The sequence below is a fragment of the Leptodactylus fuscus genome, chromosome 9 (genome assembly GCF_031893055.1).
Source record: "Leptodactylus fuscus isolate aLepFus1 chromosome 9, aLepFus1.hap2, whole genome shotgun sequence".
In the NCBI taxonomy this organism is placed as follows: Eukaryota; Metazoa; Chordata; class Amphibia; order Anura; family Leptodactylidae; genus Leptodactylus; species Leptodactylus fuscus.
In genome coordinates this window covers 70000795-70023183 of record NC_134273.1, presented here as the reverse complement: position 1 = coordinate 70023183, position 22389 = coordinate 70000795, and the positions used below count along the sequence as shown (strand labels likewise).

The following is a 22389-nucleotide window of genomic DNA, read 5'->3' as shown; positions in this document are numbered from 1 at the left end:
TTAGCTTGATGAAGCAGAGTGTGCACAAGGGTTCAAGCGCACCCTCGGCTCTGATGTAGCAGAGCCGAGGCTGCACAAGGGTTCAAGCGCACCCTCGGCTCTGATGTAGGAGAGCCGAGGGTGCACTTGAACCCTTGTGCACCCTCAGCTCTGCTACATCAGAGCCGAGGGTGCGCTTGAACCCTTGTGCACACTCTGCTTCATCAAGCTAATAGAATGCATTGGCCAGCGCTGATTGGCCAATGTATTCTATTAGCCTGATGAAGTAGAGCTGAATGTGTGTGCTAAGCACACACATTCAGCTCTACTTCATCGGGCTAATAGAATGCATTGGCCAGCGCTGATTGGCCAGAGTACGGAACTCGACCAATCAGCGCTGGCTCTGCTGGAGGAGGCGGAGTCTAAGGTCGGACCTGAATGGAGACTGGTGTGGAGCGATCTTAGACTCCGCCTCCTCCAGCAGAGCCAGCGCTGATTGGTCGAGTTCCGTACTCTGGCCAATCAGCGCTGGCCAATGCATTCTATTAGCCCGATGAAGTAGAGCTGAATGTGTGTGCTTAGCACACACATTCAGCTCTACTTCATCAGGCTAATAGAATACATTGGCCAATCAGCGCTGGCCAATGCATTCTATTAGCTTGATGAAGCAGAGTGTGCACAAGGGTTCAAGCGCACCCTCGGCTCTGATGTAGCAGAGCCGAGGCTGCACAAGGGTTCAAGTGCACCCTCGGCTCTCCTACATCAGAGCCGAGGGTGCGCTTGAACCCTTGTGCAGCCTCGGCTCTGCTACATCAGAGCCGAGGGTGCGCTTGAACCCTTGTGCACACTCTGCTTCATCAAGCTAATAGAATGCATTGGCCAGCACTGATTGGCCAGAGTACGGAATTCGGCCAATCAGCGCTGGCCAATGCATTCTATTAGCCCGATGAAGTAGAGCTGAATGTGTGTGCTAAGCACACACATTCAGCACTGCTTCATCACGCCAATACAATGCATTAGCCAGTGCTGATTGGCCAGAGTACGGAATTCGGCCAATCAGCGCTGGCTCTGCTGGAGGAGGCGGAGTCTAAGATCGCTCCACACCAGTCTCCATTCAGGTCCGACCTTAGACTCCGCCTCCTCCAGCAGAGCCAGCGCTGATTGGCCGAATTCCGTACTCTGGCCAATCAGCACTGGCTAATGCATTGTATTGGCTTGATGAAGCAGTGCTGAATGTGTGTGCTTAGCACACACATTCAGCTCTACTTCATCGGGCTAATAGAATGCATTGGCCAATCAGCGCTGGCCAATGCATTCTATTAGCGTGAACTGAGTTTGCACAGGGGTTCTAGTGCACCCTCGGCTCTGCTACATCAGATTGCTACATCTGATGTAGCAGTGCCGAGTGTGCATCAGATGTGTAGTTGAGCAAAACTGACTCAGCACTACTAAGTCTGCATTCGCATAGGAATGCATTGGCCAGCCTTCGGCCAATCAGCGCTGGCTCTGCCGGAGGAGGCGGAGTCTAAGGTCGGACCTGAATGGAGACTGGTGTGGAGCGATCTTAGACTCCGCCTCCTCCAGCAGAGCCAGCGCTGATTGGCCGAATTCCGTACTCTGGCCAATCAGCACTGGCTAATGCATTGTATTGGCTTGATGAAGCAGTGCTGAATGTGTGTGCTTAGCACACACATTCAGCTCTACTTCATCGGGCTAATAGAATGCATTGGCCAGCGCTGATTGGCCAGAGTACGGAATTCGGCCAATCAGCACTGGCTAATGCATTGTATTGGCTTGATGAAGCAGTGCTGAATGTGTGTGCTTAGCACACACATTCAGCTCTACTTCATCGGGCTAATAGAATGCATTGGCCAATCAGCGCTGGCCAATGCATTCTATTAGCGTGAACTGAGTTTGCACAGGGGTTCTAGTGCACCCTCGGCTCTGCTACATCAGATTGCTACATCTGATGTAGCAGTGCCGAGTGTGCATCAGATGTGTAGTTGAGCAAAACTGACTCAGCACTGCTAAGTCTGCATTCGCATAGGAATGCATTGGCCAGCCTTCGGCCAATCAGCGCTGGCTCTGCCAGAGGAGGCGGAGTCTAAGGTCGGACCTGAATGGAGACTGGTGTGGAGCTATCTTAGACTCCGCCTCCTCCAGCAGAGCCAGCGCTGATTGGTCGAGTTCCGTACTCTGGCCAATCAGCACTGGCCAATGCATTTCTATGGGGAAAAGTTAGCTTGCGAAAATCGCAAACTGACAGGGATTTCCATGAAATAAAGTGACTTTTATGCCCCCAGACATGCTTCCCCTGCTGTCCCAGTGTCATTCCAGGGTGTTGGTATCATTTCCTGGGGTGTCATAGTGGACTTGGTGACCCTCCAGACACGAATTTGGGTTTCCCCCTTAACGAGTTTATGTTCCCCATAGACTATAATGGGGTTCGAAACCCATTCGAACACTCGAACAGTGAGCGGCTGTTCGAATCGAATTTCGAACCTCGAACATTTTAGTGTTCGCTCATCTCTAATGTTTGATATTGTGTGTAGATCATTTTTGACATACTACGCATTTGCCTTGCATCTGTCTGGAGTGAGCCTGGAACTTGGATGTGTTGTGCGAGCGCGGCGTTGCGTAGGTGATTCAGAAGAAAGGAATTATAATGAAGCTGTTTTGAGTGTTGGCCTTCTCCTTGTTAAATATTTATGTGTATTGGAAGAACAGAACAGAATGAGTAAGAAATGAGTGCTTTTTTGTTTTTCTGTCAAAACGTGACCATTTTGGGGTCTTGGAAGGAGATTCATATCCTTTACAATTTCCACGTGCCTTGGCTTTTTGAATGAAGCATCGGTAACTCGGTCTGTTGTTATGACTTAACGGAAAAGATGAGTTTATAGGGGTTCTCTGGTTGAAGAATTAGTTATCTGAGTTTGTCGTTAATGGGAGCAGCTAGTAAGAATATCACCTATGCTAAAGGTACCAGAATCTCAGTGCATTACAAAGAGAGCCCATCGGTCTCAGTCCTATTTGTTTTCCTCGGTATGGGGCAACACAGAGAACTTGAATTACTGCAGAGTTCCCCCATGGAGTAAAACTTGAATATAAGAAACTTTGTGATGTAAATATGATTTCTTCTCAACTTATCAGGTCTTACGTTTTACATATTGGCCAATGGGGAGGGGAGGAGGAGGCTGCAGTAATTAAAGGGAATTTACCATTAAAATCATTTTTTTTTCTCGTTGACACGTAGGAATAGCCTTAAGAAAGGCTATTCTTCTCCTACCTTTAGATGTCTTCTCCGCGCCGCCGTTAGGTAGAAATCCCGGTTTTCGTCTGTATGCAAATGAGTTCTCTTGCAGCAATGAGGGCGAGCCCCATCGCTCAAACAGCACTGGGGGCATCCCCAATGTTGCGAGAGAATTCTCCAGCGCCGCCTCTATCTTCTTCAGGAATGGCCTCTTCACGCTTCTTCTTCCGGCGCGGGCGGTCAAACTTCTAGGCTTCGGGCCTAGGGTAGAGCCGACTGCGCATGCCCACAGGCCACAAGAAAAAGGCCGCTTACTTACTGTGTAAGCGGCCATTTTTCTCAGCCAATAAAAGATCATTACTCTACTTCTGTTACTGTGTTATGAGGTGTGCGCCACCGGGTTTTTTTCTCTCACTGGTCCGCAGTTTATATGCCATTTATCTATGTCGACTTCACGGCCGTGGTTGCCAGTCGGCCAACCAGAGTGTGTTGCGACCCTCACTATACTATTGTGTTGCCATGTGTTGTTCATCCCTGAAATTTGGGAGTGGGCAGACTGTTCCAGCTCAGATTGGACTATCCGGTTGACATACTGCTCAACATATCATAATTATAATTGTGCCTGAGAGGAGCGCATTAGCCTGTGTTTTTTCCTCCTTTCTGTTCTTAGTATGTTTTTTGGAGTATGGGATGACATCCACGCAAACATGGGGAGAATGTACAAACTCCTTGCAGATGTTGTCCTTGGCAGGATTCGAACCCAGGACTCCAGTGCTGCAAGGCTGCAGTGCTAACCACTGAGCCACCATGTTGCTCCCTGGTTTAGGATTTCTCCTAAGCAGTTTTCCTATTTTGAGGCAGTCCTTCCTAAGGTCCATTTGTGGTGTCTAAATTGTAATATACTATTCTTTCTGACCACCCCACACATATGTATGCTTGGAATGGCCAAGCTTAGAGTTTTGGATGGACAGACATGGGAGTAAGTTTCAGCCAGGTGCCTATGGCTTACATCAACTGGGCATGTTGGAAGACCACATCCATCTGCTTTGAGTTTTCTTAAAATCCACTGGTTCCACCATCATGAATAAACTTAATTGATATTTCGCATAGATTTTTTATTCCTAAAAAACACGTCTAACCATGTGTCTTTAAAAATTCTGAGCCAAGTTTCTTTATATTTTTTATTCTGGTAACCTCTATCCAGTTTTTCTTCCCACTTCATTATTTGTAGATAAAGATGTTGTGTTAGATCCTCAGGATGTTTCTCCATGTGGCATTGTCAGAACTTATCCGGTGACTAATTTCAAAATTCCTTCCTTAGTTGACGCCTATAGAAATCTGGCTGAAAGGCTTTTTATTTTTTTTTTCTCCCCTTCCAGTGAAAGTTCATACATGACAGCCTTACAATTGCAACACTTTTGTGGTGTCTGATGGTGGCACACTTCCATCTCTTATTTCGGGAAGAATAAATCCTCCTGAAGCTGGCTTGAAGTTTTCAACCCTTGGGGTGAGCGTTGTATGTCTGAGAATCTTGTTGCTTACAACAACAGACAGTACAAGGCAAACTTAGAAGTACGAAGCCAACTGGTGATGATGAATTTATTTTTTTATCACGTTGGGTGAAACAGGTTGAGAAAATTTGTCCCAGAGCTGAAGAAAGTTGGCCTTGAGACTGCATGTAATTAACTGTCTGCATATTAAAACCTAAAAATTGGCAAAAAGAGAAAAAGAGATCACACTGTGTACTCTGCTGTCACACCAGACATGAACCAATCTTGTCTATAGTTTCAAGTAAAAGTATAAAAAAGGCAATAGTGAGTAATACAAATGTGTGTCATGCCGAACATCTGCTAGCTCCACACCAGCGGTTATGTCTCTGTATTCGTAGTAACAATGTATCTAGGCGGGGGCCTAGAGAGAATTCTGATAGACAACTGATTATCCTTACCTTTTCTCAAAGGTAACGGACCTCGAAGGAGATGGCGAATTGTATTACGTGTGTATCAAGTATTGTTTTACAAATTCATTTGCACATTGGCCGGGAAAGTCCTGAAGGGTCACTGCCAAAAACTGTTTCCTATATTCAGTCCCATGTCCTGAACTAATGTCCTTAACTTCTTACCGACATGGAAATTCCACGGAAGAAGCGCTGCCAGTTGTAGATGATGTGGTCATACATTTATAGAAACGTCCAACCCATCGGTAGAGCCAAGCTATAAGACACAGGTCAATATAAGAGCTGGTTCTATAGTTTATGTATCTAGAGTTTTAGATGTTCCCACTGTTCTTAAGCACTTGTTTTACATTTATGTTTTAGGAAATTATTTTATGTGTTAAAATGGGGGGTCATGAGCCCACGGGGAAGGTAGACGACTGCCAAGGGCATCATCTTTTCACTTGTCAAGAGGGCTTCCATCACTATTGATTGCTTACTGGGGAGGGGAGCGAGCGGTGACTATGGTTCTTCTTAGTATTTACCGCTTTTAGGTTCTTGGTAATATAAATGAATGCACACTTAAGATGAAGTGGGTGAAGTGTGCATTCATTCATATTACCAAGAACCTAAAAGCGGTAAGTACTGAGAAGAACCATAGTAAGCATGCACTCCCCATAACCAATAAAAACCGAGTTCAGTGAGGAGATGCACAAGAGTCAGTTGAGTAAGAAGTTGGTTTTTATTTTCTTTAACTTTTGGCCACCAACAGCATTAGCATGGGGGTGTTTAGGACACTAAACCACCAATGCTTAAAGACCTTGGGGTGGTTTAGGGCACCAAATGGAAATGACAGGTTTCCTTTAATTGATTTGCTTTTGGTGCAAAATAGAAGAGTAGAATAGGAATGTATTTTTTGAATGGGGATTTTCTTAAAGTGTTGTAGTGGGGGTCCCAAAGATGAGTTGCACCCAAGAGCGGCTCCTGCCTTTAACAAGTCTTAGAACAAGTCTTAGAACCACTGATACTGGTAACCATTAGATAATGTTGCCCCCATTGTTGATCAGTCTCCATTGCTTTCTGCATGTTCCTGAAACAAACAACCTTGTACAAATCCTAAACCGTGAGCTCGATTTTTCTGTTTTCTTCCATCATATTCCTTTAAGAAGAGCCACAACCTTGCCTTAAAATATATGATGTTAGAATTACTGCTCCTCCAGATCTCATTCAGTACTTTAGAGACTGTAGACTTCCTTTAAGGAAAAATCAAATTGTCTGATATTATGACTAATACAGCGCCTCCTGTTCACTGATATCCATCCCCTTGATGGAACCTTGCCAACAATCCAGCAGTGGAGGAAACATCCTTCTAGATCAAGAGATAGAAGCTCCTGATTTACTTAGAAATATCATTTTTTGTTTAAGAATTTTAGAAACTTTTTGTGAGATTAAGCAGAGTTCTAGAAAAGGGGAAGGAATTGAATCACAAAGTATATCAAAAAGTTGTAGGACATTTCAGTTTTACACAGGTAAGTTTACAAATGATATGAGACGAAGAGCGAATTCTAGGTGAGAGGTTAGTAAATAACAGCTAGTAAGTGACGTCGTCATAAATACCAAAATCAAGTCAACTTAAATATAAAATGTCACTTTATAAAACGTTTGACATGTCATAGTAACGTATGAGAAGTTCTAATCAGTAGGAGCACAGGGACCATAACTGGTCACAATAACTAAGGGGAAGAACTGATCGCCTGAATAGTGTTGATGGTATGTTTGTGACCGAACCTTCTCAGAGAGCCAAATGTGTGGTGTATGGATCCATAGAAGGTCTTGGAGAGCTGAGTGTACAGTGTATGGATCTACAGAGGGTTTTGGAGAGCTGAGCGTGTGGTGTATGAATCTATAGAAGGTTTTGGGGAGATGAGTGTACAGCATATTGATTTACAGACGGTCTTGGAGAGCTGAGCATGTGGTGTATGGATCTATAGATGGTCTTGGAGAGCTGAATGTACGGTATATGGATCCACAGACGGTCTTGGAGAGCTGAGCATGGGATGTATGGATCTATAGATGGTCTTGGAGAGCTGAGTGTACGGTGTATGGATCTATAGATGGTCTTGGAGAGCTGAGTGTATGGTGTATGGATCTATAGATGGTCTTGGAGAGCTGAGCGTGTGGTGTATGGATCTATAGATGGTCTTGGAGAGCTGAATGTACGGTATATGGATCCACAGACGGTCTTGGAGAGCTGAGCGTGTGGTGTATGGATCTATAGATGGTCTTGGAGAGCTGAATGTACGGTATATGGATCCACAGACGGTCTTGGAGAGCTGAGCATGGGATGTATGGATCTATAGATGGTCTTGGAGAGCTGAGTGTACGGTGTATGGATCTATAGATGGTCTTGGAGAGCTGAGTGTATGGTGTATGGATCTATAGATGGTCTTGGAGAGATGAGCAAATGGTGTATGGCTCCATAAAAAGTCACGGTGAGCTGAGCGTATGGTGTATGGATCCATAGAAAGTTCTGGACAGTTGAGCGTACAGTGTATAGAGTCATTGCAAGTCTTGGTGAGCTGAGCATATTGTGTATGAATCCATAGAAAACCTTGGAGAGCCAAACATGCAGTGTATGGATCTAAAGAAAGTCTTGGAGATCTAAGCATGTGGTGTATGAATCCATAGAAAGCCTATGAGTCTATAGACCACTTGTTCAACTCTGCATGGAAAGACAATCAGAAATGGAGGGGGTGCAATGCTCAGCTAAGCTCTTCTGTCCTTTTACTGAAGGTCCCTGGTCACTTATTTATCAAAAATTCCAACAAGTCATCGTGAAATGATAAAGACCTTCTTAAAAGATAATTTCCTTTTAATCCAGGGATGCTTGTCTTCTATAAGTATGATATCGCTCTTTTTAACTGAGAACAATGAGCATCATATTGTTTTATGGGCAAACTGCTTTTAATACTGTGTATATTTTACAGGCCTCCGCCTTCGGAAATATAAAATATTATAGATTTTTATGAGTACAGTCACTCATTTCATGTCCATTTTTGGTATTGTCTTTTTATGATGTGTTGCTAGTATTTGCAATCTTGGCTTTAGCAGTGCAAAGAAGGAATTGTATAGACAAAAAGTCCATTATCAGACCCACTTTTACGGCCGCCGGTTATAGCAGTTTCATATGTTTGCATTACATCACTCACAATTGTCTATTGAGTCCATGCCGTTTCTGTGTCATTGGGCTTGACCTTTGTCTTCCATGCTTCGTTTGTGGCCATTGTCACTTTTTTTTTTGCATTTTCTGCCTTCCTTTATGCCTGAGATGATGCAAAAATTTCAATCCTAAGGCAATGTTCCAGCATCACACAAAGACATTTGCTGTTGTTCGGAGATGTATTTGCATTTGATGAATCCGTGAAAAGATCTTTTGTCTATAATATATTGTAGTGGAAAAGGAAATAATTGTTTTCTTGGGATTTACAAGCAGGTTCTTTCCATTTTGGCTTTGCTTGTTTCATACGGAAACCCTTCCAGTGAAGGTATTAAGCTTAGATATCATGACTATCATACCTGCTCAAGATATAAAATAACCTGGATATCTCAGTATATGGAGTGTAATCCATGGTTTTCAAGTGTTTGATGGGAAGGTCTTGTCTCTCCTCCTACCCCTCCTCATTTTAGGGGCAAAAATCCTGACGAAACACTCCCTACTGGCCGTTCTTGACCACAGAAGACGACCAAACTGATCTACATGAAAGTGTAGATACTTAGTGCGGTCATTGTGGTCACCTTGTTTGGAACCAACCCTACCCTCGCGGACGTTATTGGTCATGACCTATAGAGAATTTCTCAAGAAGTAGTAACAATAAGTGGCCAATTTTTCTAGCATTAAGCTGAAATTGATGGTTTTTGTGTTCCTCTTGCATATCTGGACAACAATGTGGATAACACTTATTGAGAACATTGGCAGGCTGTGATATAATCTCTGTGTTATGTCCATAGCTTACAATGTGTGTTGAATTATTTCATTGTGAACTGTGTAAATGTTCTACCCAATGTCATATCTAGTTTATATGATGACGCCCTCAGACATAGAATAAATGCCCCCCTATTTGTATTTGCTTTTGTAACTTGAGTCTGTATGCCAGACCCTGGAGAAAAGTAAATGCCACACAATGGAGTACAACATATTGTATTCATTAGACGCGAACTAAGCCGCACTTCTTACTGATGACAGAACGATACAGTCGCTCTATGGTTTCAGATGTCTTGGTGGGAATGTGCTTTCAATTATAGGTCTGTCATACACTTATTTGTGATATCACCTTGGACGAAAAAGGTGGTGGGGACAGGGTATTGAGGTCTACATGGTGGACATAGCCCCAGGTCCTTCAACATCATGGATGATGGTTTACCCTTCATACAGCTATGGGATAAAGGTGCAACGTCTTGTGTGCTCTATCAACATATGGTATGTATTTGTTCCAAAGGCTGCCGTGTAGACATTCTGTGAGGCTCAGACTATTGGTCATCGAATCCTAGTCTTAAGGTGGCCATATACTAGCAACAGCTGTTGGCTGAATGGGTTACGACTCCCGATCTCCCACGCACGTTATATAGGGTTGAATAAAGACGCAGGTCCATTACGTTCAATCTGTATTCCTACAGTGCTGACCCAGAGGAATGCAAAAACCCCTATGAGACACCAGTTACACCATATTAGAGAAAAATTTGGTTTGGTCAAATGTCTACGTGTTCTAAATGGGAATTAAAGAGTAATCCACGGCCAAACCTCTCTGGTGGTAGTTTATCTTCCTTGAGAACAAAGAAGGATCGAGCATGTTCAAATTCAGCATATCCCATCCTTTTCTCCTGACGTAGGCTGAACAAATGTTGGTTGAATAGCAAATACATATCAGATTATCCATTGGTTCCATTAAAATCAGTGGGTTCACCTGACCTTCGTCTACTCAGTAATGGCCACCTTATGTGACTATTTCAATGTGATTTTCTCCTTCGTGACCATGTTTTTCTTACACTTCTTAGCGGGGAAAAGTTTCCAAGTTCGTTCAATGAAATGTAATGTCTTTTCCAGCAGTTACTTTGCCCTCACCGGTCGGTGGAATGGCCGTGTCCTGACTTCGAGCTATATTATTAAAGTTGACATTTACTGCCATGTGATAATGACTTACCGGCTGGACATGTTTCCCTCTCGGCATTGGATAAAACGCTTTCCTTGACTTGTATTGGTCCTCAAACAATCCCGCTGTTTTTGTCTGCTGGAGTCTACGGTACTTTTACAGTTACCTATGGAATTTGGCTTTTATTTTTCTCGCAGGGCTCATAGTCTGTCTGACAAGCTTGTTCCCTCCGACCTATCATTCCTGATTACTGACCCTCTTCAGACACAAAATCTTGAACGTCTTCAACTATCTTCTGGGCCGAGAGATTCCTTTGCATAATCAGACATTTTTGTGATACGATAATTCATTCAATGAGCAGCGTGTCACTGTGTATTAGATAAAGCAAAGCCTAGATATCTCCTCAACATTAGTAAAACCTGAATATTCCTTTTTAGGTCTTAAAATACACAATTGAAGAACTATTTTGCAGTTTGTAGAGGAGGCCAAGATATGTTCTTCTTCAGCCAAATTTGTGCAACGAATGGGGAGAGAAGATATTTTGGACTAGATGATGTCAACCAAACCAGAAAAGAGACCCATCTTCTTTTGGGAGGAGTCTCTGGTTTGGCCGGCCTGAGCTAATTTGGATACTTTTTTCCCCATGGAGCATTGCCTGTAAATAAGTCTCCATCCACCCACTAAATGGGAACCAGTCCCCCCTCACTTGATGTAAGAATATTATTTTTGACAATGTCTTGAATTCACTCTTGGTTATTGAGCTTGACATTGCCCTGTTGGACGGAATAGAGTAGAAGTAGTCAAGCCCAAGATGCCATGGAACCAGCATTTATACATTTTTGTTACCAGTTCTTACATTTTTTAGACTAGTTACTTTTTTATTGCTGGACATCTATGGCTGGTTCCTGACATGATCTCGCCAGCTTCTAATGTCCACAGTATTCTGTCCATATAGCAGTGCGAAAGATTTTGGGCATGTGTGAAAAAAATACAGTTTTAAAGGAACTTGAGGAGAGGTTGTTCCAAACATCTCGGAGAACTAAGCACAGATCTTCTGTGGATGTAGTCTTGCCCAAATCTGTTTGTGTCCATGTCATCTCAGGCGGACTGTTGAGCTTCATGTCATCCCAGGCGGACTGTTGAGCTTCATGTCATCCCAGGCGGACTGTTGAGCTTCAGGTCATCCCAGGCAGATGATGTTGAAATCAGGGCTCTCTGGGGGCCATATCACTCCTCCGCGAAAGGGTGATCACACCAAATATTGATGGGATTTAAATTTCTCTCTTATTCATTCACGTTGCATTTTGTTAATTGATAAAAATAAACTACTAACAATTCTATTTTTGAAAGCATTCTTACATAAAGCATTTTTAACCCCACTCATGCCTAAGACTTTTGCAAGGTACTGTACATTCGGGTTTTACATTTGGTCAACACCATGATTTATGGTTCATGTAAAAGTGAAAGAACTCGATAATGCGACTGGATATTATCTTGTCTGACAATGTTGTATCTTAGTAGATATGGTAACAATCATGTATCAGACCATATTTTGAAGATATTTAGGTACGTGTGGAGAATTCAGATGACAACCAATTTATACATCTACTGTATGTTATTTAACAAGAATTGATGATGTTGGTGGAAGAAATCCCTTGTGTCCTTGGGGTGGAAAGATATATAATGTGCATTTCTTTGAGAGTCTTGGGTCTGCATGTGGTTAACATATGCACATAACCTACCACGTCAAGGTCATGGACATGGAGCTGAATAATTTATTTGCTCCAGACTAGAAATTATAAACAAATGTGAAAAGTCTTCGTTTTGCTTTAGAGACTTGATGAAAAGTCAAGAAACCTTGGTGCCTATCTTTCCATAGACAATGGGGGAATTGATTAATAGCTTGCGCCACTTTTCTGGTTTAAAGTTATCCTAATACACAGTGGCGTAACTAGGAATGGCGCTGCCCCGTTGCAAACTTTTGACTTGGTTCCCCCCCAACTGCCAAGGGTTTGAAAAGACCCCCGAGTATAATGATAGCGATATTTGTGGGGATCGCAGACCCACAGCGTTACTTACCGATCCCGGCTCAGGATCACAGCTGCATCTGCAGAAGGGGAAGTGCTGGCCGCCATGAGCAGAAGCCAGGATTGGTAAGTAAATAGGGTAACCCCAGCTGATAACAGTCTATTAAAAAAAAATCCGCAGTGGTAGTGGCTGCCACGTAATGTCCCAGGCCCTACCGCTACTACCCCGATAGTTACGCCAGAACCCTCCATATCACCCCAGCACTGCAGATAGACTACGGTCTTGTTCTTGTTCCTCCAAAGAGTACATTCGCATATTGACCAAAAAAGTGACATCTCTGCAACCGAGGAACTGATTCATAAGGAAAAAGATTATTTGATTCAGGTGACCCTAACCTATCTACTGCATATGGGGTTGGGGTGATCCGAAGGGTTCTTGAGTTTTTCTTTTTTAAGTTTGAGGTCGATAGGTAGGGGATCTCCTCGTCTGAGTGTTGTTTATAGGAGACCTCATAACATCTAGTCTCCATCCACTGTAAGCCCAACTATTAAAAAAAAAAAGGTCTGTAGAAGGGGAAAAATAGAGCTCATGTACCCGCCTATGACAAAATTCACCCAAAATTATGGCAAGATATAAAGCTTCAAGCTTTGCCTTACAAGTCCAGTATATATTGCATTTGTGGTCTAGGAAACTTACAAGAAATCCCTTTGTTAAATAGTTACTGTAAGTGAAGCTCTTGCTTGTCCATGCTAACATACTGGCAGATAGTATATAGAATACAGCTGGTGATCATTACGTTAAATATACAAAATTGTTTCAGTGCCCGCCGAATAGGTACTTGGAACATTTGGGTATTCTCCAAGAATTAAAAGTGCATTTAAAAAAAAAAAAAGTTCAAGATTTATCACTTGGGGATATGCGTATGCGCTGCCGAGTGCAGAATGTAGGATTTTCGACAACCCCCACCCTCAGCCATTCCAGTTTCTCTCCTGCGGAATCTTTTGTTTATTACATTTGAGAGGCCTCTTCTCTGACTGCGAGCTGGAAAAACAGAGGTTTGATTAATGGGAACCGCCTGCAAGTATAGGAGATGACAGACTGCAAGCGCTGATGTCACTCTACCCAAACAATTGTGTGCGCCGTCACCCACAACCAAATTGTTACATACCTGTTATTGTTTATTTGTTGTAATCATAAAATCATATGTGATTCTGAGATGTGAGCTACACTTCATGTCTTCAAGTGATCTTTCAAGTGTTTTATAGTCTTAAGGAGGAGGAGCCCCATGTGGCGGAAACACCCCGATCCACCGCGGGAAAAATTGTGGCGTTTTACAGCCAGGGCAAAGCGGATAGGATTCTAGCGAATAGGTACTCTAGCAAATTCCATGCCCACTTTGCAGTAAAAACCGCAGTGAGCATACGCCGCGATTTCCAACACCAGAAATCGCAACAGTCAATTATACCTACGGAAATGTCGGCGTTTTCCCCATAGGTATGATTGAAACAGAAAGTCCGCAGAGGACTCCTCTGTGAACCTGCTGTCTAATGAGGCTACATTGCCTCCACGGTTTTTCCGGCGGTGCTTTTTTGCTGTGGGATGCCTCGTGGGGTCTTAGCCTTAAAGGGATAATATCATCTCGCCATATTGCTTATGGGACCTATAAAGAATTTGTTGCTGCAAGAGAGGTGCTGTGTGTGGGAGAAACCGACCCCTTTAAAGACAATTGGGCTGATTTGTCAAGACCATCGTCCCCCCCCCCCCCCTCATATTCTTACCTGTCTGATATGAAGATGCTGTGTTGCAAATTTTTGTGAAATCCGCCCCAATGGGTATCATTAATTTGGCACTGATAGGGGCCTTTAAAATATGGTGCAGGACAGTGGCTGTTGCATTGGTAAGTCACCCCTCTCGTGTGACCCAAATTGAGCATATGGATTTTTTTGTTGAGTACCATATGTACTTTTTTTTCTTTCCCTATCAGTATGTCTTTGTAGAATGGGAGGAAATCCACGCAAACACGGGGAGAACATACAAACTCCTTGCAGATGTTGTTCCTGGCAGGATTCGAAACCAGGACTCCAGCGCTGCAGTGCTAACCACTGAGCCACCGTGTTGCCCTGAGCATATGGATTCTTATACCTGAACTATAAGATTTCCTAACCTAGAATTTACAAATCATTAACGGCGAAAAATCAAAAAGTGCAGAATAAGCAAAGTCAAATTATTAAAAGCTCATTGCCTTGGCTTGTAATTCAATTCTTCCTTGCTGTAAAGCAAACAAAACTCTTATTAGTTTGGCAGGGACGTTTGTGCTTGAAACCAGAGCTTTCTTTAGGGGCCGACGTACACATTATTCTGTAACTAGACGCTTTGCGTGTTTTCTTACTTAGAGTGTTTCTGGTGGTGACACTTGCAATAATATAGACACTCAGTTTTTGTTTTTAGATCCATGTGCGGAATTTGTGGTGCCGATGGGTTTAATCAGACCTCATGATGGAGTGACATGTACGTCTAAGACACCCTCTACTTTAGTGAAGTGTCTGTCAAGTATTCTTTAACGTAAATGACATCTGCACTTACACACATTGGCACTTACTCAGTGGTGTATCGATGGTCACGTTCCATGGGTGAGTGCCACCAGCTCACTTAGAAAATTAGTAAAAGTTTATAAATACCTCTTGAAGATAAATCCGTGAGAGTATTATACCGTGTCGGAGACTCTTGATCAGTAGTATGATGTTTATAGTGTACCAATACAGAGTATTATAATAAATCTTTCATCTATAGTATATCTGTCAAACATCTTCATTTCTCGGGACTAAGTGAAGTCATGAAGATCACCTCTCCAATGGATTGTCTCCTTTTTAAATACCACTTTATTGCTTACTTACCTTACCCTTCACTTATTAGTAAAGTTCAGAGTCTTATCCATTATGGATCCCAGCCTTGAAGAGATCCATGAACCTAGAAACTTTGCTCACCACTGCCCGGTCCTCCGTTTTCAATGGCGGCAGGTCTGGTTTTGCAGGAGTCATGGGACGTCACTTCCATGACCTGGTCACCGAGCACAACTGGGACGTCAGTTGGGGCCCGGGGAGGACCTGTAAAGGAGAAACCGTATCTACTTCTTCAGTAAAGTTTTTATGTCCATGTCCCCGTCAATAATACTGTTAAATTACCGTAAAAGATGCTTGCTGACCCCTTTAAAGGCAGAAATGTGATGCATTGTATAGAGTAGATATCCATTTGCCTGGTCTTCCACTATGGTGTGTACACCCTTGCCTATCACTGATGTGCAACACTGGGTTCCCATAATAGTCAGTGGAAATGGACACCATTATACTGCAGTGGCTGGGAGTTGCCATTGATAACCATAAGAAAATCATGTTGTTGGAAAAATCGAGCCAACTTTTACACTGTCAGTCTTCACACCATTCAATTATTTAGCTCAGTTTCCATAAAAAAAATGTGCCATAGTGTTGATACATAATGTTGCTTATTAAGTGCCTCCTCTTTCATCATAAGCCCCACCCACTTGTCTGATCGTTGTAAACTGTCTCACTTAAGTAATTTGAACAACTGAATTAGAGGGACAGAAGGGTGGCTCAGTGGTTAGCATTGTGGCGCTGGAGCCCTGGATTCAACTCCAACCAAGGACAACATCTGCAAGGAGTTTGTATGTTCTTCATGGGTTTACTCCCACACTCCAACAACCTACTCATGGGGAATATGATATTGGAGCAACTTTTCAAATAAAATTTTTTGACAACCTATGCTTAGAAAAGGTCCTTTATATCAGATTGGTGGAGGTCTACTAATCAGTGCACAGAGCTGGAAACAAACAGCGCCATCCACTGTATAGTGGCAAATAGTGCTTACTGCAGCTCAGGACCCATTCAAATCAATAGAAGATGAGCTGCAGTACTCACTAACTACCACTACACAGTGGATGGCGCTGTCTACTTACTGCTCTGTACACTGTGTTTTAACAGCACTCCAGCACCAAAGCTGTTGTGTCAGACCCAACAAATCTTATCATGATAACCTAGCCTGAGGACAGGTAATTAGAAATTAGTTAACTTTAGCATTGGAATTATCTGTAGATCTCTCTTGTTGAGTGCATTCACCACTCGCTTATTTCCGCCTGGACTATTTCATGTTGTACAGATTTTTGTTCGATAAATGGAAATAATGCTTCCAGAGAAATGTAGTTTGGTTCTACTCGGTTTCCTTCAGGACATATCGTAATAAAACCCTTGATGGACTAAAGTCAAACAACATGTCACCTAACACATTTGTTATTATAACTGATGAACCTGGACTCTGCTCTCCATATGGTACAAGCAAGCTGAGCTATTCCCTGTGATACCAATGCTGATTATAATGCCGCCCTAAGCTACATTACTCATACCGTAACTATACAGTTACTCAATATTCGCTTGGCGTATATTTAAGTAAGAATTTTGGCAAAGAAAAAAACTAAATTGAAAAGAATGAAATGTTGTTTCAGACACAAGTTTTTGGATGCACGATATAATTAATCACTTTATGGGGATATAACGGGGAAATCCATTCATTTGTGTTGTCAAGGGGTTGTCTGGCTTAGAGTTTAGGAGTTAATAGAGGGGTTGATATATGTCGGCAATTAAAATTGCCCCTGGAGGACCCAGCTTATGTAACGCTTTGTTTTGCCTGCGGGGGCGCTGCAGAAAAATTTAATATATGGATTACAACTGCTCACTACTGGCCCTGTTGTCAGTTTGTCATTATAAGGTATCTGTATGGTCTAGTGGAGTGACATTATCGTGTGCTTATCAATATCATTGAGGCCATCTTGTGCTTTGTTTTATCAGCGCGGTTACTCAAATAGTGTGTTCAATTTTCTGACATCTGGTGACAGGTTTTGTTAGAAAACAGGAGACAGACTTGTTTTTATACAAAATGTTTTGCAGTGAGCGCTGTCGACTCACAAAAATAAAACAAGCCTCGTACCAAGAACGGAGAGTTGTAGTTTACTTTGGGCTTGGTACAGGTACTCTATCAGTACAACAGATCGCTGCTTAATGTGAAATAGACTTTATAAATAGGCTTTTTGTTTGCTCTTTGATAAACTCGCACTTGCAGTTATTGGCTTCGTCACTGGCTTCAGATAACTGTCATTACACATGATGGCGACTCTCTTACACATAGGATATTCGTTGGGCATCGGATGAAATTTTGGCTAAATTCAAAGTTTGAAAGTTTCTATAGTTATATCTAACCAATGGCGTAGGGGGTCATGTGGCGGCCTAATAGGTGCCCCTTGGAGTCAGAGTAGTGATCAGGCACCTATAGTATGTGGGGATGGTGTGTGGCAGCTAGCAATATGTAATTGCTTATGTGCCAAATTATGTGGTGTACCCTGCTGGGCACCCTACATATTGCTAACCACCACATGCTATGACATTGCTATTACAACTCAGATATGACTCCGATTTTGGTTCAGTTGTTTTGGTGTTGAGTCCCAACTTCTTAAAGGAGTTGTCAGGGACTGTGATATTCATTACTGTGGCCTCTTCACTACTTACCAAGCACAGCGCCATACAATGTACAATGGCTGTACTTGGTATTACAGCTCAACCCCATTCATTTGAATTGGACTGAACTGCAGCATGGACGTGTGGCCAATAGACTGTGGGAAGGTGACAGGCAGAGTGCTGGAGTTCAGATATATCAGCCCCAGGTTTCTGACATATGTGTGGTCCAGGGTGGATCTGGAGTAGGCCTCAGCCCAGGTGTAGATCCTTGGCTCATTACTGGGCCAGAAAAGGCTGCAGTCCAGTGCAGTTCCATGGAGTGAAAGGAGGTGTATAGTTCTGTCCTGTAACCCTGAGTCCAGTCAGACTATATTACGCTTGTTTTTTTTTCACGTGGCTGAGAGTAAGCCGCATGTATAGTCAGGCTATCAGTTCTATTTACTTAGTTGCTCTAACGAGCAGGTTTTTTTTTTTTTTTTTTGGTTTTATTCATTTTGTTCCTGAAGTCCAGGTTTATTTATTTTCCTTTTTTTTTTTTAAATAAACCAGTTTGCTGCATTTTTTGTGTCCCTGTCTTGACTGTTCGGCTCCGCACCATTGCTTCTACAAGCTAACTTCCCCATAAGACGTAATGGCCTGAGAAGAGGAAATGGAACTTAGTATCATAGTCTTGGACTTCTACCCCTTTAATATACAGTGATGCACTAATGTGTTGTTGGGAATTTGGCTGAGATCAAAGAATATGATGGCTGTAAAGCGTTAACTTAAGATGCTTACAAGAAAGTGGGGACCATTTTGTGCTGTGTGTTCCACTTTTTTGAATTATACAGTACTTTTTTGTATTTTTTATACTGTTGTAGAATTTTCTACATTGGATCTTCTTGTATTTACATTCCACTACCCAAAAGTTGCCATGAAACATCTTTCAATTTGAACCAGACCTGAAGATAAAAGTGTATATATTATAATGTTAACTTGGATATTTTGTACATTATATTACGGTGCATTATATTGGGGTACATTGTATTACGGTACATTATATTACAGTGCATTATATTACGGTACATTATATTGGGGTACATTGTATTACGGTACATTATATTACGGTGCATTATATTACGGTACATTATATTACGGTGCATTATATTATGGTACATTATATTGGGGTACATTGTATTACGGTACATTATATTACGGTACATTATATTACGGTACATTATATTACGGTGCATTATATTACGGTACATTATATTGGGGTACATTATATTACAGTGCATTATATTACGGTACATTATATTACGGTGAATTATATTACGGTACATTATATTACGGTGCATTATATTATGGTACATTATATTGGGGTACATTGTATTACGGTACATTATATTACGGTGCATTATATTACGGTGCATTATATTACAGTGCATTATATTACGGTACATTATATTACAGTGCATTATATTACGGTACATTATATTACGGTGAATTATATTACGGTGCATTATATTACGGTACATTATATTACGGTGCATTATATTACGGTACATTATATTGGGATACATTGTATTACGGTACATTATATTACGGTACATTGTATTACGGTGCATTATATTACGGTACATTATATTACGGTGCATTATATTACGGTACATTATATTGGGGTACATTGTATTACGGTGCATTATATTACGGTGCATTATATTACGGTGCATTATATTGGGGTACATTATATTACGGTACATTATATTACGGTACATTATATTACAATACATTGGTTTGTCATATGGTGGGTTAGGTGGATTCAACCTTTTACCTACATATCTGCTAATATTTTTAAGGCTTATTTACATGAAGTATAAATTGTGAAATCCTCGATCATGTGGTTTTTCATTCCCTCGTACAGCTTGGTTTTACATTAGGACGCCACTGAACCTTGATTGACCATCGTTTACCATTGTGTCTAGAGCCTAAAAACTTTCCATTTCTTTTTGTTTCGCATAAATTTCATTTTCACATAAAATAAATTTTAAAAATTTGATTCATATTTTTTCTAAGACTGCAAAATATAGGACTTGTCAATACGAATCTAAAGAGTTTCAGAAAACTTTGTACGGTTTCTTTTTTTTTTTGCATACATTTCCTGTAATTTTCCCAGAATATGTCTGTAGGGTCTTGTGATTTATCCGTCAAGGAGCAGTGGTAGAAGGGAACTGAAATATCCCCTATAGATTTTCGCTTACACATACATCAGTCTTGTCCACATCTTTTCCTGTAATTTAGAGGCATTTGGAGTCACTGATGGATCTCGGCATGAGACCCATTTCTTCTCAAAACCATACGACATATTTTCCCAGATTACTGTTTAAAGAATACGAGACGACTAATAGTCTAAGAGATCTATGCTTAGCGAATACTATAGCTAGAAACATTACATATTCATGTGGATTTTTATTTTATTTTTTACCATATGTGCCTGCTGTATTATAGCATATATGTCGTGAAAATTGTCTCTGCTTCGATAATACAAACACAATGGATGTGACATCGGTAGCAAAACTTTTATTGAAGGCATCATGTGGCGGTCCGATTCTATGTATGTACACTGAGATACACTGTCTACCAATAAGTATTTGGACAACAGGTCTTCATCTCCAATAGTTGGTAGACCCCAGCAGATGCTTCCTTATGGATGGTATGGATGGACACAATACTCCCGGATGCCTGGTGTGACTCCTGGTGTATGTGAGCCATCGGTTGAGTGCGGTTTCTCTGGCCAGCACTCGTCGGTCTCTATCTCCCAGTTTCGGGGGTCTGCCAACTCGGGGCACATTCTGACAATCACCGTTCTCCTTCCACTTCGTAATCACATAGGCCACTGTCGATTTTGGGTAATTCGGTTCACTTGCTATGTCCCTTGACCATTTCTGTACCCCACAATTACCCCTTTCTCGAAATCGGACAACTCTGCACTTCATGGCATCTTGCATGCGACTAATGCCAATGCTGTTTCCTATTTAACGGCGGAAGGCGTGACGTACATCACGACCGCAGATATCTTCATTTGCATGGGAGTCCAAATACTTATTGGTAGACAGTGTATAATGCTAGGAGTCCAAGTATAGGCCAGTAAATATGGCTCACATATGGACTGAGTTTCATGGAACTCGTGAATTTGAGATCAGGCAGACCTAGTTAAAAGATCTGATTTTCCGCCATCAGGGTACAAGGTTTGGTTTTGGCACATTAGCAAATTTGGCTTATGATCGAGAACTTCACCAGTCCCAAGTCTTGTCTAGTTTTAGCATAAACTATTGCACCTATAAATCATAAAGCGATCTCTCGTATTGTACTATAGTACTCACATTGTGCTTAATGTTTCCTCTTTCTGTATAATAGGTCCTCTCCCTAAATCTACATGTCTGCTGTCACCTGTTACTGAAGATCACCCTGTCCAAGCGTTTCTGGAAAGCTACCATATTTTATCTGGCTGCGCAAGTAAAGGAACAATAAGTCAACCCCAAGAGGTTCATATCATAAATCTGAAATGTGTGGAGGAAGACCCCTGTCAAAGTGTACATGAGGTGTGTATGATTTACAGTATGGTGTCATCTGCCCGCCAGGGTTTCCTGGAATCACAGTATTATATGCTTGTCTATTGTGTTAGTATGCCATTACTATTACTGCTGCCGATCCTGCATGGTTTACAGAGCCAATCTCTATATAGAACAGCTTAGATGGAATAGGCATTTGCCATATTACTACATGGCATCAGTATTTTGTTTTTTCTGGATGGATGGATGGATAGATAGATAGATAGATAGATAGATAGATAGATAGATAGAGGCATGCTCTACACAGAACAGTCTAGATGAAGTAGAGTTGTATGCAAGGGCAGTTCAGGAAATGTAAGTGGCCCTGGAAAAATATCCAAAAGTTGAGGTTATGGTAAGTAGAGGGGTCATTCTGGATGGTTTAGGCTTTACCATTGACATTACACGTTAAATAGCCACCATTTTTGGAAGTTTTGCTGAAACTAGTTTCATAGGTTTCCGATTTGGTAGAAAAAATTTGGTCAAATCTCATTTGATCCAAACCAATCTAGACAATGACCCTTGGCCTTAAAATATAGAGTGGGTTCTCAGAACTATCAGGATTTTCCTAATCTGTATCTACTGTATACGTATTTAGAAAGACTGGTGATTGTGCATGATTCTTAGTAAGAAGCACGCTGGGGTGAAATGTCTAAATTTATTAAGAGGCCTGTTAAGAAATTTGACACATCTCTGGGCCAGTCTTACGCCAGAAACTAAATTTATATTCCTAGCTGGCATAGATTTCAGCCATAACTTTTTGACATCAATGGTCATAAATTTGGATGAACACAATGACACAGTCCCCTCCCTCCAATGCCATGCCCAGATTTTACAAATGATGATGAACCTTTAGGCTAAAGTCCCATGTAGAAAAAAAAAAAAAACTCTGCTGAAAAAAATGCAGCACTTTATTCCATAGTGTTTTTCATTGCGTTTTCAG

At 41.8% G+C, this 22389-nt stretch overlaps 1 protein-coding gene across 2 annotated transcripts in view; it reads left to right on the top strand.

The window, feature by feature from the left end:
• TGFBR3 (transforming growth factor beta receptor 3) overlaps positions 1–22389 on the top strand; it is a 139046-nt gene that overhangs the window by 22354 nt on the left and 94303 nt on the right. For both annotated transcript variants that reach the window (XM_075286558.1, XM_075286557.1), the window contains exon 3: positions 21253–21437. In XM_075286558.1, coding sequence (XP_075142659.1) covers positions 21253–21437 — 185 coding nt within the window. The remainder of the gene's footprint in view (positions 1–21252; positions 21438–22389) is intronic.